At 40.0% G+C, this 15448-nt stretch overlaps 1 protein-coding gene across 1 annotated transcript in view; it reads left to right on the top strand.

Moving 5' to 3' along the window:
- vps9d1 (VPS9 domain containing 1) overlaps positions 1-15248 on the top strand; it is a 104369-nt gene extending 89121 nt beyond the window's left edge. The window contains exon 15 of the mRNA XM_070898223.1: positions 11690-15248. Within this exon, the coding sequence (XP_070754324.1) occupies positions 11690-11771 (82 nt within the window). The 3' untranslated portion in view covers positions 11772-15248. The remainder of the gene's footprint in view (positions 1-11689) is intronic.
- Positions 15249-15448: the final 200 nt, after the last annotated feature.

The raw sequence follows: 15448 nt of genomic DNA on the forward strand, positions 1-15448 counted from the left end.
GTAACCCTGTGTGTGCGCGTTGGAGCGTTTGCGCACGCGGAGTGTGAAGGAAACATTGGCACTCGGCCATTTTAAAAAGTGCTGCAGAAAAAGTGAAAATTTGTTTATTGAACCCTTGCAAAGGCTTGTATTTTAATTTTCTTCATATTTCTGTGTGTGAGGGTGAGGGAGTGCATTCTGTAATTAAAGATAGACTGTGATAAACGGGACACATGCACTTGTTTGAGACTATTCAAATTTTTTGTAGCTGTTCAATTTTTAACATTTTTTAATAAAACCACATTGCCCTTCCATGATCAGCACTGAGGCTTCTTGCAGCTTTCTCCCCCTGCCGTCCGTCGGGCCCGTCGGGAACGGCTGCCTCAACTTCTGAGGCTTCCTGCAGCCTTCTCACTGCCTCCCCCCCCCCCCGCGGCTGTCGGTCGGGCCCTCACTGCCTCTCCCCCCCCCCCCTGCCGTCGGGAACGGCTGCCTCAAGTTCTGAGGCTTCCTGCAGCCTTCTCACTGCCTTCCCCCCCCCCCCCCTGCCGTCGGGAAACCGCTGCCTGAAAGGCCTGCCTGAAGCACTTTCACACAGGTAGGAACATGGTTTATTTAATCTTTTCTTTGCTTATAAATTTTTATTCAGGTTGGATTTATTTGTATAAGTATAACTAAGGATTTATTGTAGAATGTAATGACTTCCCTTCCCCCCCCCTCCCCCCCCCCACCTCGTTCCGGACGCCTAATTTGTAACCTGCGCCTGATTTTTTAATGTGTAGACAAGGTTTTTTCAAGCCTACAAAAATCTTCACTTGCTCCATTCTAAGTTAGTTTGGAGTACGTTTTCACTGTGGAAACTTTCAAATCAGGCGTCAGTGGCCGGACACGCCCCCTTTTGAAAAAAAAATTCTGTTCAAAAGTGAAACTGTTCTACCTGACTAGAACTGCAGAAAACTTAAATGTGGAGAATTCCGATTTCTAAGATACTCCGTTCTCCACCAGTTGCTCCTAAAAATCAGGAGCAAATCATGTGGAATCTTGGGGCCTTATTCCTCAATGAACATCACTAAAACAGATTATCTGCTCCTGTATTTCATTGCTGTTTATGCACAGATTGGCTGTTGCATTTCCCTACAACAGTGGCTACACTTCAGAAGTACTTTATTGGCTGTGAAACACTTTGGGAAATCCTGAGATCAGGAGCAGTAATAGGGACCTCCCAACAAAATAGATGTTTATTGATTACTGATTGCTTATTGTTTACAGTCTTTGGAGAAACAACTTCAAAGCATCATCTTCCATCCCGGTACCTTTTTAAAAAAAACTTTCAATACAACTTTTAAATGTAACTTTCCACATATGTTCTGTGTAAAAATGGTCAAAGAAATCCTAAAATATGCAAATACTTCAACATATTGCAACTGTATCTTGATTGTATCTATCTGACTGCCACATTGCCTGATTTTATAGAGAAACCGCTTCACTGACTGTTGTATAGTGTATTTATTTCTATAGATACATTAGACATCCCACTCGACATTGTCTGAATTCCTAGAACCTGTTGGAATTTTGCAGACAGCTGATTAGTGAGAATTATTGCATGATGAATGTTACAGAAACTATCTAAGCTTACTGGAGATGCAATTCTTACAACTGAATTGTTGGATCAGTTTTTTAAAATCCGTTGTGCAACAGTGAGGGTGATTGTTTGGATTGGGATCCATCTAATGTTTGTCAGTTGTGGAAAACTTCAGGCATTCATTAAACAGTTGATAAAAATGTGAATTCTGTCCCAAGAAATAAGCAAATTAGCTGAGCAGAGCTCTTATAAAGGCTCCTGAAAACAAAGTGTCCTTTGGTGTGATGTGGCTATTCTTTGCAGTTTTACTATTCTTGATTTTATCTCAAATTATTGGAACCTATATTTTATGGAATGGTGGTGAATTTACATTGCTCCCACCCCGACTGAATTGATCGGTGCTTTGATGCAACAGAAACTTGTATTCATATAGTGTAAATAGTATCCCAACTTCACATAAGAAAAGTGCAAACCGTGCCAGGAAGGGAGAGGTTAGGAAAGATGAACAAAGCATTGATCAAAGTAATGGGTTTTAAGGACATTTTTATTGGACGAAAGGGAAGTAGAGAGGTCATGGGAAGGAAGTCCATAAAATCCAAAACATGTTTAATGGGCCCAGGTTGCTGAAGGCTCTGTCTCCAATGGAGGGTGTTGCACAAAAGGCCAAAGTCAAAAGAATGGCGTGTTCGGGCAGATGATATAGGCTGGAGTACAATGCAGAGATGAGATGTGGCAAGGCTATGGAGGAATTTTAAAGATAAGAACAAAGATTTTAAATTGGATGTGTTAGAGGATACAGATTCAATGTAGGTCAGCAAGAATAGGGAAGTTTAGGACTTACCACAAGACAAGATTTATGGGACAGAGTTTAGCAGAAGTTGGAGTTTATGGAGGGTGGTGGAATGGGTGGCAGTGGAGTGAAAGTTGTGCTACTTTTATGCTGCACTTTTGGAGCCAGTGTTGTGCCAAGATGTCACCAGCACCAAAAGTGCAGTGCAATCTACAAGTGAAGCCTGTACTGAGTGAAGCCAAAGTATCTCCAAGAGATGATCCATAAAATACCAAACAAAAGTTACCTTGTGGTCATTTTTTTACTGAGAAGATTAGTAACTGCTAGCCTGGTACCATATGGGGCCCAAAATTCTCCACCATTTAGCTCCATTTTTTTTAAGCTAACACTGTTTTTTGGAGCTAACTTAATTTTGAAAGTTTCACCAATGGTATAATACCGTCCTTAACAGATAACGGCCGTTTTTTTAAAGTACCATTTTTCTGATGTCACTCGGGGTCAAACCCACCCGTGACACCATTTTTGCCCGGTTTTGCGAGTTTCGCCAATGAGGAATTTTTTAAGGAGGACGCTAGGGACCACTTTGTAAAACCTTACCGTATCCAAGTCGGAATCTGATCGAAATCGGTGTTACCTACACCATCTTGATTTGTTGTGTTGATCTGTATTTATTATGTTCCTATTGAATGTAGTGATGCAATATTATCTTTAAATTACTTCATTATAAAAGAAAGTTATTTTATCTTTAGGACTTAATATTTACTGTGATAAAACACTCGGCGGGCCATTTGGCCAGGGATAGGGGCGGCTGCGGCAGGCCATTTGGCCAGGGAACACCTATCATGCTCAGTGACTGTGGAACAGTAAAACAACAAAGAAAAGTTGAAGGATGTCATATTAGTACAGTACAGTATTCCTTTGCGAGCCGTCGGCAGAGTCCAGAGTTCACATTTCAGCATCAAAACACTCCCAGGGCAGGTTCAGCATGGGTTAGCTACAGAGTAAAGCTCCCTCTACACTGTCTCATCAAACACTCCCAGGGCAGGTACAGCACAGGTTAGCTACAGAGTAAAGCTCCCTCTACACTGTCCCATCAAACACTCCCAGGGCAGGTACAGCACGGGTTAGCTACAGAGTAAAGCTCCCCCTACACTGTCCCATCAAAACACTCCCAGGGCAGGTACAGCACGGGTTAGCTACAGAGTAAAGCTCCCTCTGCACTGTCCCATCAAACACTCCCAGGGCAGGTACAGCACGGGTTAGCTACAGAGTAAAGCTCCCCCTACACTGTCCCATCAAAACACTCCCAGGGCAGGTACAGCACGGGTTAGCTACAGAGTAAAGCTCCCTCTGCACTGTCCCATCAAACACTCCCAGGGCAGGTACAACACGGGTTAGCTACAGAGTAAAGCTCCCCCTACACTGTCCCATCAAAACACTCCCAGGGCAGGTACAGCACAGGTTAGCTACAGAGTAAAGCTCCCTCTACACTGTCCCATCAAACACTCCCAGGACAGGTACAGTAGGGTTAGCTACAGAGTAAAGCTCCCTCTACACTGTCCCATCAAACACTCCCAGGGCAGGTACAGCACAGGTTAGCTACAGAGTAAAGCTCCCTCTACACTGTCCCATCAAACACTCCCAGGGCAGGTACAGCACAGGTTAGCTACAGAGTAAAGCTCCCTCTACACTGTCCCATCAAACACTCCCAGGGCAGGTACAGCACAGGTTAGCTACAGAGTAAAGCTCCCTCTACACTGTCCCATCAAACACTCCCAGGACAGGTACAGTAGGGTTAGCTACAGAGTAAAGCTCCCTCTACACTGTCCCATCAAACACTCCCAGGACAGGTACAGCAGGGTTAGCTACAGAGTAAAGCTCCCTCTACACTGTCCCATCAAACACTCCCAGGACAGGTACAGCAGGGTTAGCTACAGAGTAAAGCTCCCTCTACACTGTCCCATCAAACACTCCCAGAACAGGTACAGCAGGGTTAGCTACAGAGTAAAGCTCCCTCTACACTGTCCCATCAAACACTCCCAGGACAGGTACAGCAGGGTTAGCTACAGAGTAAAGCTCCCTCTGCACTGTCCCATCAAACACTCCCAGGACAGGTACAACAGGGTTAGCTACAGAGTAAAGCTCCCTCTGCACAACTATATAAAAGCAGCCCTCAGCCCACATTTCTTTCCTCTGGGAAGCTGAGAGAGACAGCTTGTTCCCTCCCATTGTGCCTTGCTTTACCCTGGAAACCTAAATGCTTGGGCATCGCAGAAAACGGGGCTCAGCTTTTCGGCGCTAACAGTTGGCTCCACCCGCAAAACCAAAGGTCTTTCTGCACTGCGCCAAAATGAAAACAATTTTGGCAAAACTTCAAACTTTTTTTTTGGCTTTATTTCGAACTAAAAAAACATCCGTTAATCTGAAATAATGCCAAAAAACGGCAATGTGGAATTTTGGGCCCATGCATGTGTGGCCATTCTTGCTCCAATAACAAATTTGAGTGCATTAATTTCTGTTTCTTACCCAATTAAATAGATTTTAGACACCATAACTATACTTAAAGCTGAGCCTTCAGGCTGCTTAACCACTGAACCACATAGTAATTTTCTCAGCCGTAGTTGTCTCATGGAGTTTGGTCCTTCACTCCCTTCTCAACTTGTGCATGTGCCAATGAAACTGAACAAAACAAAATTACAGTTTAAAAATCAAATTACACCACTTGGCAGAAAGTCAAATATGGTCTTGTGTCTTGAACTAATTATTTCATAAGGTCACGCAATGATAAAGTTTCCAGTTTTTTCAAACTACGTTTGATATGATGTTAGTTGGAAGACACCGAACTGTTTAAATACTTGCATTTCTGTAGTTCATTCACCTCTGAAACAGAAGAAATGTTGATTCTTCAAACATGCGCTTGTTCCAAGAGGAACATTGATCCATTGGGTTGCAGTTGTTTTAGTGTGCACTTAATTTTTTTTTGCATTGTCCCCTTTTTTTATTCCCCATTTCGTCCCCCATTTGCAAGATTTGTCAAGTGTATATATTAATACACATATACAGCTGAAGTTTAAACATATTGAACAATTAACATTGGAGACATACATTCCTCTTGCTCTGCAACCATTCTATTCTGAATGTTCATGAATCACTCTTTCCTTTCTGATGACAGCTGGCTGATACCAATTCCTCGCACATTGTTATGCCTGTGTTCTAAGCATGCTGCTTAGCAGGGGCCTCATGCAATTATGCTCCACTAATGCGCAGAGCTGCTGTGCAGACAAATCCTTTTTGCTGGGAGTGTATTTGCAGATAATTGAAAACCATTATAAATGCATAAAAAGGGCAATGATGCAAGCAAGCATAAAAATGCAAAGACCATCATGGAATTAGTAGCTGCAAAGAAAATCGGAGAAATCCAATCCAAATTGTATATATATTTTTACTTTTTACCTTTTTGTTTAAATGTGACCTTCATAATATGATGTATAGGCTTTTATAAGGAAAAAATGCACTTTGATGCAATAGGATATGGAGTTGTGCCTGTGATTTTCAAACCAATGAATGTTGTACAGGTACCTTGTTGGATGAGAGAGAAAAGAGGTGCTGAGTGAGGGGAAAGCACTCGGAGAAAATTTCCAGCTATCAAAGCTGTTGCCTGCCTATCGTTTTGTCAGGAATCTGAAGTGGTTTTTTTTGAGAGCTGGCTTGGTTTGTGCAGTGATTTATTTCCTGTGGTAATCCTGCCTAATTTGTGCTAATACCCTATTGAACACATTCACAGTCTGATTCTATTTTTGTCAGACAAGTAACTCAAAAATTGTTTCTGTTGACGTGATTAACATTTTTATTTACTTTTTGTATCGTCTTTTTTTTTTTCCTTACCATTTTGGTAAAGTAAATGGAGCATCATTTGTTTAAGCAAAGGGTGAGGTAACTTTCGAATAACTTTATCATCAATAACAGCAGCAGCAACTTATATTTAAATAGAATATTTAACATAGTAAAATGTCCAAAGGCACTTCAAAGAGGTCTAAAGAAAAGCTAAAGAAGGTGCGATTAGGAGGTTGACAAAAAACTGGTCACAGAGTTGGATTTGAAGGAAAGCCTGAAGGAAGATAGGGAGCTGGAGTGACAGACACATTTAGGAGGGATTTCCAGAGTGTGGAGCCCCAGCCTGCTTAAAGCCAAGGGCCACCAATGATGTGGGTAAAGAACAGAGAGTTCAAAGGGAGTTAAGGGCTTGAGAAGGTTAGAGATGGGGAGGGATGGATGAATTTAAATACCAAATTCAAAATTGAATTTGAGGAGTGGGTTTTAAGGAGATGCTAGTGGAGAATAAGAGTCCAGGGTTATCTTTGCCTTTCAGGATGATCCTAGATTAGTGAGCAGTTTGGGCAGAAGAGAGAGAGTCCAGGTAGAGTTTGACGCAGTCCAGCCAGATCGAGCAATGAATGGCTAGGTCAGTTGTGTGCTAGATGCTCTCTAGTTTGTGCCCCTTGGACTTGAGGGAGCGAAGATGGAGCCATTGCTGGGGGAGTGACCAGGGTGGATGACAGCAAAGGGTTTGCTGGGGACAAGGCTAGGGATTTTGAGTTGTAGTAAAGTGCAGTTATAAGCAATTTGGAGAGTTTTCTTTTCCAGAGACTGAAATGGGACTGGACGGGGGTAGGGCTGAGAGATGCAGGTAAGTGGTCAGAGATGACCATGTCTGTGATCAGGGCCACAGAAGATGACATGGTTGAAGGACTATGGATATAGGTGGAAGAGTTTATATGAAAGAGGAGGTTCAGGGAGAACATGAGGGTGGTGAGTTCAGAAGAAAGCTGTGATGGAGATTGAAATCGCTGAGGATGATGAGTTGCTCAGTGTAGAGATTGAGGGAGGATATCCTGGGAGAAACCCAAGATGGGATTGGGAGGACAGTTGACGACAAGGATTTTACAGGAGAGGCGAGAGGGGTGGAACAGTCAGGTACTTGAAAAAGAGGTGTTGAAGTAGGGAAGAGACCAAGGTGTAACTTGGAAATAATGGCCACCATAGTATTTTCGGCAGGGGAGGGAGGGAAAGTACAGTCAGGTAAAGAGGCTTCGGTAAGGCTAAACTGTCGCCAACCAAAGCCAGGGTGTCAGTACAGTCATCTGCAATAAGGTTGTAAATGGCAAGGACCGGTTCACAAGTGAATGCGCATTCTGGAAATGCAGAGCTTAGTGGGCATTGTTGTTCTCTCGGCAGAGTCTGTGGGGACATTGGTAAGTGAGGTGAGTGGGACATGAAGATAGTTGTTGAGGTTAGCCCACAGCAGGTAAACTGGGTACGAACGAACGAACGAACAATGACGGACAGGTAAAGACCATCTGGTCCATCGAGCCTGTCCCACACAATTGCGATGCCTTTTGTATCACAACATATACACTCCATCCCACCCGAAACCCTGTGACCATCTCCTGGGGGAGGCAAAAAAACAGATTAAAAAAAACCAAGGACAATTTGGGGGAAAAAAATCTGGGAAATTCCTCCCCTACCCATCTAGATGATTGAAGCTAGTCCAGGGGATCACTCTGACCATTAAATTCCCTGCAGTACCTACCTTCTGTAAGAGTTAATCTCTGCCGTAGCCAGAAACAAATCCAGTTTTTGCTTGAAGGGGTTCAGTGAGTCTGTATCCATCGCATGAGAGGGCAGCTTGTTCCAGAGGTCGACTATTCTCTGTGAAAAGAACCACCTCCTGACATCTAACCTCGATCTAGCCTTATACAACTTAAATTTGTGTCCCCTAGTCCTACCTAACCTATTTAGTTGAAATAAACAGTCAGTTGGAACACTGTCTATCCCCTTCATTATCTTATAAACCTCAGTCATATCCCCCCAAGTCTACGCTGCTCTAAGGTAAAGAGTCCCAACTCTTTTAACCTATCTTTATAATTAAGATGCTTTAGACTTGGAATTAGTCTAGTGGCCCTCTTCTGCACCCTTTCCAGAGCCTCAATATCACCCACAATGTGAGGAGACCAAAACTGGGCACAGTATTCAAAGTGCAGCCTGACTAAGGTCTTGTACAAGGACAAAACAGTATGCCTCATCTTATACTCGATTGTCCTGTGGATACACCCCAACACCCTATTTGCTGTAGCTATCGTTGCATGGCATTGCTCCGGTACCGTTAAGGATGCATGCATTAGAATGCCCAAATCTCTTTCTATCTCCACCATCTTTAATGCCTTTCCCTGGAGGGTGTATGAATGCTGAGTGTTTGCCCTGCCCACGTGCATAACACTGCAGTTATCCAAGTTATACATCATTTTCCAGTAATGAGCCCAGTCTCTCAACACATTAAGATCTGCTTGAATCAGATGAGCGTCTTCTACAATTCTAGCACTCGCACAGATCTGGTATCATCTGCAAATTTGAAAATTGTGCCGCCAACCCCTGAATCCAGATCATTAATAAAAATAGTAAAAAGCAACAGTCCCAACACTGATCCCTGTGGGACACCACTGGTGACCGGTCTCCAAACAGATCCAAATCCATCCATAACTACTCTTTGTCTGTGTCCTGCCAGCCAGTTCTGTATCCAGTTCAATATATCACCACTAATACCAGAGGCTCCGATCTTATAGAGAAGCCTCTTGTGCGGAACCTTGTCAAAAGCTTTTTGGAACTCTAAATAGACAATGTCTACTGGGTTTCCCTCATCCTCCAACTTCTTCAAAAAATGCAATTAGATTTATGAGACATGACATTTTTTTATGAAGCCATGTTGGGTGTCCCGAATATGTCTCATCCTATCCAAGTATTCATATATTGCATGCCTTTTGATTCTTTCAAGCATCTTCCCTATTAATGTTAAACTGATGGGCCTATAGTTACCCAGGTCTGCCTTGTCGCCTTTTTTTTAAATGGGAACTACATTAGCCTCTTCCCAATTGGTAGGAACCATTCCAGAGTGCAGTGAGCTATTAAAAATACATACCAGGGGCTCGCATAGCACATGTCCCATCTCCCAGAGGACCCTCGGGTGGATATCGTCCAGCCCTGCTCCTCTATCTATTTTTAAGTTCTTAATTCTTTCTAAAACAATATGTTTATCTTATGTTAATGTTACTAGTAGTAAAACTAATATCATTAACTTCTAATATTTGAACATCATCTTCAAGGGTGAATACTGATGCAAAGTACTCATTTAATATTTCCGCCATATTCATTTGTAACCTGTCCTTGAACACCTTTCAGTGGCCCAATATAGTCTTTGATAGTTCTCTGACTCTCCACATAACTAAAAAAGCTCTTCCCATTACTGCCGCAGTTGTCTTCAATCCTTTTTTCCATTAATCCTTTTGCTGTTCTAATAGCAGCCTTTGTTTTCTTTAGTTCTTTGTATTCAACCCTATTTTTTTGAGTGTTAAATTTCTTTAATTTATAGAAACATTTCTGTTTACAATTTATTTTTCTTTGTACGTACCCCATCAGCCACCTTGGCTTTTTCCTACCACATTTCCTTCGCTTAGGAAGGTCAGCAAGAGAATAGAATGTTTTATATATTGAATGAAAATTTGGCTGTTTGAAAATGTGCAGAAATATATAAAATCCCTACCATGCAATGAGCAGTATGGTAGCATATGTTCTGATAGGTGCTTCATTTATTTTTCCTCACTGGTGGTAGAATCTGAAGATGGAGGTGTAATATTGTCATTGTTTTAAATGATCAACTGTGACTTTGATGAGTATATGGATGAAATTCTGAGCAAATATGCACTTGAGAAAAAATCTATTCTTGCTCTTCACGCCCAAATAGTTTAGAGGGCTGAGTGGGAAATGCTAAATTACTGCACTGGCTTGGTACCAGAAACGGGGTTACTCACCGTCTGCTTCACAAGATGAGAACCAAAATCATGACAATGAAAATATAATTTAATTAACTGACAATCAATTTTAGTAAATTAATAACTTGCAAAAAAATAAATGATTGTTTTTCAGAATTATTACCTATTAATGATAGAAATGTTCATACACTTATCTAAATCTGATCATGTATATAAGATACTTGGCACAAGAAGACTGCTTCCAAAATTATGGATTATCTATTTTATGATTCTGAAGATAATTAACATTGATGAAATCCAACTCCTTACTTATATTTGAGTTTAACCTTCAACGTACCATATTATAGATAAACATTATTGCACAATACAATAGGAAAGATACTGCTGGCCTGATTGGCTTTACTTAACCTTTTTCAGGGAAAAAAAATCTACATTTAAATACTGGTTTGTGTTCACCATCTAAAAAGCCTTGTGTTTTTATAGTTTATATGTACAGTTTGTATGTCACTGTTTATTACTTTCTTACAAAGAATTTTGTATATCTCATTATATTACTTTCAAATGAAACTGCTCCTCTGCTCAGTTGCAACTTCCTAAAATTTAACAATCACCACACCACTGTAAAGTAGGACACAGTATGCCCCGAGGAGCTGTCTGCCACTAAGTCCATATCCTACAGCGACTGGGTTCTTGCAACGCAGCCAGTATTTTAATCGCTGTCAGTTTTGCGAGGAAAGAATGACGAAGAGGGTTTTTTTTTTCATCGCTTTCTCCAGTTCCTACTGAGCTTTCGAGTTAATTACAGCTGAAGTAAAACCTTAATCTACTGTGCATTCCCCAAAACAAGAAGTGGAATGGTTGTTGCTTATATTAACAGTGAAGTATCCACGCGTTTTGTCTTCGTGAGCCATTCGAGTTTGTACTATGGTACCTCGTGGACCACACACTAAATTTAAATCAATGTTCCTATTAATTTACATATATTTTAAACTGGGATTACAGATTCTGGTTTAGCAATTTTTTAATTATAAGTCAACAGTTTTTAAAAAACACTTCCAGGCTCATGCAATTCAAACCAGCAAGTAAGAAATATAAGTGCAAATAGAACTGAGATGATTCAGTTACAAGGGTCATATTGTTGGGGTCCATGGATTGCTTCTAGTCCATGGTCATAGTTTGGACATTCCTGTAGTATAATATTAAATCCATTCATCTTTGCTACCTCAGCTTGTAGAAAGTCTTGAGCATCTGTTTTTATTATCTATTTTAACATCTCAATGTACTGCAGAAAATTAAATGTCAATTAACAGTTCCAGATGAGGCTCTGGGCAAATGCACTCCATGGTGACATCCAGGTGTATCTTTTTCATCCTGTTTTAACAGTTGAAAGATGAAAACCTTAAAGGAACTTGGCTTAAAGCAAGCCCTGCCTTCCCGCTGGAAAATTCTGCTCACTCATGCAGCTTCCAAATATGTGATCATGAAGAATGCTAATGCCAATTTTTCTTTCTTTAGGTATTTAATTGGTGAAGAAGGCTACTGCTTGACATCTATGCAGAGTGCTCTCTTGTATGTGGAATCTTTATCCAAAGAATGAATCCTATACTTTACATCCATACATTCCCTATGAATTTTCAAGAATTGCTTCTTGTTACACTTACTAAAGGTTTATTTTTGTATTAAATTCACTGGATTCAATGTACCGTTCTTCATAGATAAAATAAGTTGAAAGGTTACAATATTTAGGAAACCCATTTTGGTGTTGCACAGAATGATCTCTGTATAAAATTAATCTCTATGTATGGGACTGTTGTGGTAAAATATAGCGACTAGTTGAGGGTAATAATGTAAGATTACATGAGGGAAACTAGAAGATTCAATATCCCATGCTAATGTTAGAAAACACCACTACACACTGGACAGTCGAGTGCACACCCTCTCCAGCACCAGTGCAGGGATTGCATTTTCTGTGGAGTTATTTTTGTTGTTGGGTCCTATCCTCTAATGTATTGTAATATATTTAAACCAAGTCTTAGAAGGTGATTTGTTTTTAGAATGTTTTATGTTCTAAGTCGGGTTTAGTTATTTTGTATGTTTTCATAGTTATTTAAAATGGAAAGAAATGACGCTCTTAGCAGGAATTGTAAGCCAATCTTCTTGCATTCTGTCTTCCAATGCTGATTTGCAAAACTTTGAGGGCACACCTAAGAAAATAGAAGATCACAAAGATTTCCAAAGCTGTTCCTGAGAATAATGTCTGTTTTAAGGTTCTGGTGATTTTTTAAAATATTACTTTTTTATGTTGTACATTTTTCTTATACACTTTTATATATTTATATATATATATATATATATATATAATATATACATGTGTAAAAGAAAATGGCAAGTATAGGTTGTTGCAAATGTAGAAATAATTTATTGAAAATTTACTGGAAATAATTTTAAAGGGAGATATATGGGGGAAGGAGAAGTAATTATCAAATATCATTTGTGCTGTATGTGTCCAGTGTTATGTCTAAAATTAGGCATGTTTTGGGAAAAATAATGAGCAATTAAAGGGCTCCTTTGTAAACCCAGGATCTGGTCATTCAGGTGGAGGAGGTGCACTTAGCTGACACTATCCTGGGCATCCTCTAAGTGTTTTAGAGGGTTGTTCCTCACACGTGGGTGTGCTATGCTGATGTTATGGATTTGCTTTATTTCAGTTACACGATGGGCTGCATGCAGTAGCCACTCAACTGCTGACCATTTTTCCAATAAGCTTTAACATTGAAAAAAAAACTGAAATGCTAAAAATCAAAATGAAATACATGGCAGGTCTTTTAGCATTTAAGAAGAGAAAAGAAGGGTTAATGTTTTGTTCCTCTATCAGATCCATAAAAGAAAGGCAGCAGGCTTTTATTTTTAAAGCACACATTACGGGATATGTAACTATTCTCTTTTCCCTTCCCTTTCACCTCACTGCCTACACGCATTCACTTGCATTCGGATTCAGCAGTCTTATATTTACCCAGTCAACAAATATTACTGATTGGATTGTGTACAACGGTTACATGTAGTTGATTCTTGTTGATGTAATTTTCTAAACATTGAATGTTATATATGTTTTATATGACTAGTTATTACTAGTACAGTAAAGGCCAGAGAAAAATCAACAATGCATCAAGGTTTTCTTTGCTTTGACTCACTAAATACACAATTGAATTATAGAACATGAAACAAAGGTAGATTATTTTGGAATCCATAACATACAAGTGGGGTTCAGTATGAAAATGAAATCGTAACACATTTTCCAAAATGCACCAGCTTCCTGGAAAAGAAGAATGCAGTCAAAAAGTTATCTGAGAACTCGGGGTCGAAATACGGCCTTCAAACTGGACTGTCTCTTAGGTTGTCAATCACTCATAGGTGACATCATGGTAGCAGGGAGGGCCCAACTAGTCTGTGCTGGTGTTTATACTCCACACGAGTCACCTCCCACTCTATCTCCCTTATCTCAGCCTTTGAGCATATCTTTCTATTCCCTTTTCTCATTTCCTCTTGTTTTCTTTTGAAAGCATCTATATTATGTACCTCAACCACTGCCTGTGGTACCAAGTTCCACATTCTAACTACTCTCTGTGAAGACATTTCTCCTTATTTCCCTATTAGATTTATTAGTAACTATCTTGTATTCATAATTTTGAAGACCTCTATCAGGTCTTCTCTTTTCCAAAGAAAAAAACCCAACCTGTTCAATCTTTTTCGATAACTAATCTTGCAGTTCTGGTACTATCCTTGTAAATCTTTTTTGCACATTCTCTGATGCTTCTATGTCCTTTTTAAAGAAAGAAGACCAGAACTGTTCACAGTACTCAGAAGTGTGGCCTGACCAGGGTCCTCTACAAGTTTAACATAATTTCACTACTTTTTGAACCCCTAGAAATAAATCCCAGTGCTTTGTTAGCATTTTTAATTGCTTTGCTGACCTGAGATGTGCTTTTAATGTGATATTCATCTGTATCCCTTTGCTCTTCTACTCCATTCAGTTTCTCATTTTCTAAGGTGTAGGTGATGTTTCTGTTTTTTCGACCAAAGTACATCACCTCACAGTTAGCTATGTTAAAGTTGATTTGCTACTTAACTGCCAGTTTGCAAGTTTTCAAATGTCTTATATTGCATTCTTCCTCTGTGTTAGCTATACCCCCCCCCCCCTCCCAAAGTTTGAAGTAGAAAAATATATGATTTCTTAGAAAATGGAGTTGCGTCAATAGTAATTATCTCTCCTACTAAAGCTTGGGTAAAATTGAGTGGATCTCATGGAAGCAAAGTTGGGGAGGGAGCACCATTTTAATTTTACTGTAACCTCTTTGAAGGTTTCCTATTTTAAAAAAACTCAATTGAAGGAATATTTTACAGTTTTTGTGTAAGTTTGAAATCTGTGACTGAAGATTCTCAGTTGCTAATTAGAAGTACTGATTTGTGTTTTTTTGTCATCTTCAGTTGATTGTGGACTAATTGATAAACATTGTGCACATTTCAAATATTATAAATGGTATTTTAATGATTCACCATTAAAGCTGCATTGAAAGAAACAAAACAATAGTATTCGAATACATAAAGAATTCACATATGAAAAATCCGAGAGTTTATGACCGCTTTAAGGAATCTATGGATGTTCTGCCAATAATTTGATGATAAATGACTACTGCCCTGCAGTACCCCCCGCAAGAATACATTTTTAAAGAATTGAAATGACTTCAGCAGACATTGAAGACTATTTTTTATGGTAATTTAAAAAAACATTAAACTACTGACATTTGGAACTGAAAATGCCATTCTCTATTTTCTGAGTCCCACTAGATTTAATTATTTCTGTAAACATTTACAATTACATAATTTATTGATATCCATAAAGCTAAGCTCATCCGTCCATTGTGTTCTGCCCTAAGGCTGATCCTAAATCAAGATTTGAGCCACTTGCTGTGGAAGAGTAGCTGAGGTGGTTTCCCATTGTCTTCCTCAGTTTTTATTTTCAAAGTACCTTCTCCTAGGTGGGCTGCAACTAAAGCTAAAGAATCCTACCTACCCTTTACAATGGATGGGAGGGCGGGGGGGCACCTTCACCTATTGAATTTACTTATTCCTGCTGCAAATCAACCCAGTAGTCAGAGCCAGTGCTCCAGTCTTTGCTCACTGTCTGATGATGATGGTGTGAGGCCCAAGCCCAACCCTTTGGACTTTAGTGAGAATGCTGCCACTGAGACAGCATTCAGTCTGGATCCGAGTACC

Source organism: Pristiophorus japonicus, chromosome 13 (assembly GCF_044704955.1).
Source record: "Pristiophorus japonicus isolate sPriJap1 chromosome 13, sPriJap1.hap1, whole genome shotgun sequence".
NCBI lineage: Eukaryota > Metazoa > Chordata > Chondrichthyes > Pristiophoridae > Pristiophorus > Pristiophorus japonicus.